Below are 3,843 nucleotides of genomic sequence, written 5' to 3'. Positions count from 1 at the left end.
CCAGCCAAGAATATTCTCTTGCCTGTGAGAAGGAGACGGCGGAATATGGTTTGTCAGAGCACATTCTATTAAAGATTGACGACTTACTATTCAAAAGACTCGGGTCCTCCACTCAACTTGAGCTTCAGGTCGCCAGGTGCCATGATCAGTCACACCATTGCAATGCCATATCAAGCAAAAGATTTGGTTGGAGATACCGAATTTTGGGGAACGTCAATTCAATACGCTGAGAATACTAGGGAAATCTCTCTTTCTTCTACAAATGTTAGACATGCTCTTTTGTGACAAGCCACATGTCACTTTCTACAATATATATATACTATATATATATATATTATATATATATATATATATAATATATATAATATATAATAATATATATAAATGGGTTTGCTTGGTACAAGCATAAATTTTATGTTTGGTAGTAGATGTGTCACATCCTCATCCACTCACTACCCATGTGAATGTGGTCGCATATTTGAATGAGTGGAGGGGAATATGACACATCACTACTATGCATAACTTTTTATGCTTGGTACCAAGCATACTCATATTGCTATATATATATATATATAGTATATATATATATATATATATATATATATATATATATATATATATATATTATAAGCCCATTCCTTCATTAACGCATTAAACTCTGATGAAGCTTGAAAAAGATGGCTCAGTCACTGCAATGTGCTTCTTCTCAAAGCTTCAGCTTCTTCTTCAGAGTCCTCCGGCCTGGTTTCAGCAATAGATTGGTTTTCCCCTCCCTCTGTCCATTCTTTCGTTTTTTTTCCTCTCTTGCTCTCATTCATTATGATTTTTATTTAATGCAGACACTTCCAACTAAATTCGTTAAGAATGTTCTTATGAACAAGAAGGGTGAGCTAGGATTGGCCTCGTTGGTGAACCCAATTGGCGAGATTTGGCATGTCGAAGTTTACAAACATGCAGATGAAGACATGTGCATTGGAGGGCTTGGTTGGTCTGAGCTAGCCCATGCTCATAATTTGGGTTTGGGGTATTTCTTGGTCTTTCGCTATCGAGGCGATATGGTTTTCGATTTCAGAGCATTTGATTTGAGCACTTGTGAGATAGCTTATCCTTCGATTGCTCATTGGGTTGCTAAGAAATTAGAGCAAACACTACCAGTCTTGATCGATATAGAAGATGAGGAGGAGGAATGTAGCAATTCTAGTCGTGGTATGTTGACTTAATTAAGGAATTACGTTTCTTTTTTCAGGTTGAAATCTTATGGATTTTATGTTTATGACAGTATCAACAGAGTCATATAGTGGATATGAGAAAGAAGAGCTTACGAAGAGTAATCCTGCGGGAGGAGTGTGTTTTGAGGTGAAACTAAGTGCTCGCTACTTGTATCGAGGCCATGTAGTAAGTAGCATTTGTTTGTATGAGCAAATAGTAGTTTTATTTTAATTTTTTCCCTAAAACTTCTCGTTTTATGGTTTAATTCAGGAGGGATAACACTGCATCCCTAAAAACTTTTAGGTCCCGTTTGGCAAAGGGTTAATGAAGAGGGGTTAAAGAGAAGGATTAATGTACTTAGCCCATTTGATAATCTGAAGGACTAAATTATTAACCCGTTAAATAAGTTTTATTTTAGCCCTTATGATCAGTTTTAGTGTTTGGGAATAACAATGATTTTGACTATTTTCTTTATAATTAGAAGGGTTAACTCTTATTCCATCTAAATAGGAGTATTAGTAAACCCCTCATTTTGAGGGGTTAACTCATTTTAACCCCTCTAGAGGGGTTAACTTAACCCTTCTATATTTTTTATGTTTGGCAAATTATAAAGGGTTAACTCACTTTAACCCTTATATAGATTTCTTGTGTTTGGCAGGTTAAGAAGGGGTTAAGTCTCCTTAACCCCTCACTTAACCCTTTGCCAAACGGTACCTTAGGATTTTGTAGTAAACCCTGTTAAATATAGTATTATATTATATATTCTCCTGATATTATATCTTTTATATTAGATAACATATAATCATGTACCAGGAAATATATTATTTTCTCATTTTCTCCTTTATTTTCTATCTTTATCGGGACTTTCCATATTTAGTCTCAAACTAGTATAAGAATATGTAATCATCATCATCAATGATATCAAGCCTTATTCCTTACTTATCATGGTATCAGAGTCAGGTTAGGATCCTTTGGGGGGGGTTTAAATATAGTTATTAGGCATATTGTATCTCTTTCTTTTATCCCACATCGCTTACGATAGAACCTCTTCTCTTGCTCGTGCATTTAAACACTTCAGTGCAATGAATAAAATAGTCTCTTTTCTTCCCAAAAGCTCTATTATTCTCATGGTATCATAGCCTTGTTATAAGACCTAAAAATACCCCTTCTTCTTCCTTGATCTCGAGCAGCTGAGGGGGCTTCGCTGCGATTTTCATTCTTCCCCACAGCAGCCTCGATGCTGATCCACTCACCCTTGACCAACGACAACTCGCTACCCTCAGCCAACACCAAGTTGTCGTCCTAAACTAGCCTCCAACATTGACCTCTTCTAATAAAAACCCTGGCCGCAAATCATCGCTCACCAGCAGCCCAATGCTCATCCAACATTCGACAAACGCTAGCCTTGTGCTTGATCGTCGTATGCCCTCAGCCCAACTCTCACCCAATGCTCGACCACTGCTAGCTTGCCACTCGGTCATCATGTGCCACCACTGTGTAGCACCGCTCGTCTAGTCTGCACCATAGCGCTGCACCGCTCCACCAGATCTCATGTCGTCGCTTAACAATTCGAGCCAACACTGACAGCTCGACCAGATTCGCACCGCGACTCCACCACTACTCGATCGCATAGCCGCTTTGCACTGTAGCTCGTACATCCAAGCTAGATCCACACCAATGCTCCGCATTGCTCAACCACAGGAGCTAGATCCACACCGTAGCACTACCACACACGACCACTCGAACCAACTTTGCACCGTCGCTCGCACAGTCAAATCAAATTTGCACTGTAGTGCCACCACCGCTCGATCATACGAGCCAAAATACACACGGCAGTGTCACACCGCTCGACCAACATCGAGCTAGAACAGCACCAATGAGCCAAATGCGCACGACATCGCCTTTCTGCTCGACCGACATCGAGCCAGAACTGCACCACAGTCAATTCAGAACCAACCTCAATTCTGATGAGAGCACCGTCATTGTGCGAACCACCATCACCATGCCACCAGCAGCCAATCACTTGTGACCACCCTGCAGTGCACCTCTACAATCTCTTCAACTCAGACCTGACTATGATGAACCCCAATGGCCTGTATTTTCCACACGCACACCATCTGCTTGCACTAATTCCTCGCCCACTGCCTACAACAAGATCACCACCCTCCTCAACCACTCTAGCACACCTTAAGCAAACTTCTTCCCACTTGGTTGCCATCAACTCTAGCATTAACCAAATAGAAACCAATCCCTCATCCCTTGTACAATGCAATGCCACCATCACCTACAGCCATAAGCAAAACATTGCCTACTTTGTTGCCATCAAACACCAGCAATTTCTAAGCCTTGTAAGCCCTTTCTTGCAAGCAATTCATGCCCACCAACTATACAACGATATGCCTGGACACTCCTAAATCTTGCACACCTAATTCTCATAGCAGCGGTCGCTTGTTTGATTTAATATCCCAACTGCAGCGCTGTAACACCCGGCCCCGGAATCCCGGAATCGGTACGCTATTAGATCTGATGGACTGGCCTTACAAACCACCACATGTCTTTTCAGCACGTTTTGTCCTCACTCACACGCTCCTTGGAAAACTTCCCAGGAGGTCACTCATCCTAGAATTTCTCCAG

General features: G+C 41.1%; 1 protein-coding gene across 1 annotated transcript; it reads left to right on the top strand.

The window, feature by feature from the left end:
• Positions 678–1,487, top strand: LOC109829603 (B3 domain-containing protein REM5-like). The gene is made up of 3 exons (XM_020396666.1): positions 678–761; positions 840–1,206; positions 1,280–1,487. The coding sequence occupies exons 1-3, from the start codon at positions 678–680 to the stop codon at positions 1,438–1,440; spliced, it is 612 nt and encodes a 203-aa protein (XP_020252255.1). The 3' UTR covers positions 1,441–1,487.

Source organism: Asparagus officinalis, chromosome 2 (genome assembly GCF_001876935.1).
Source record: "Asparagus officinalis chromosome 2, Aspof.V1, whole genome shotgun sequence".
NCBI classification, from domain to species: Eukaryota; Viridiplantae; Streptophyta; class Magnoliopsida; order Asparagales; family Asparagaceae; genus Asparagus; species Asparagus officinalis.
The sequence above is the reverse complement of the archived record's forward strand: the minus strand, read 5'-3'. Positions and strand labels throughout refer to the sequence as shown.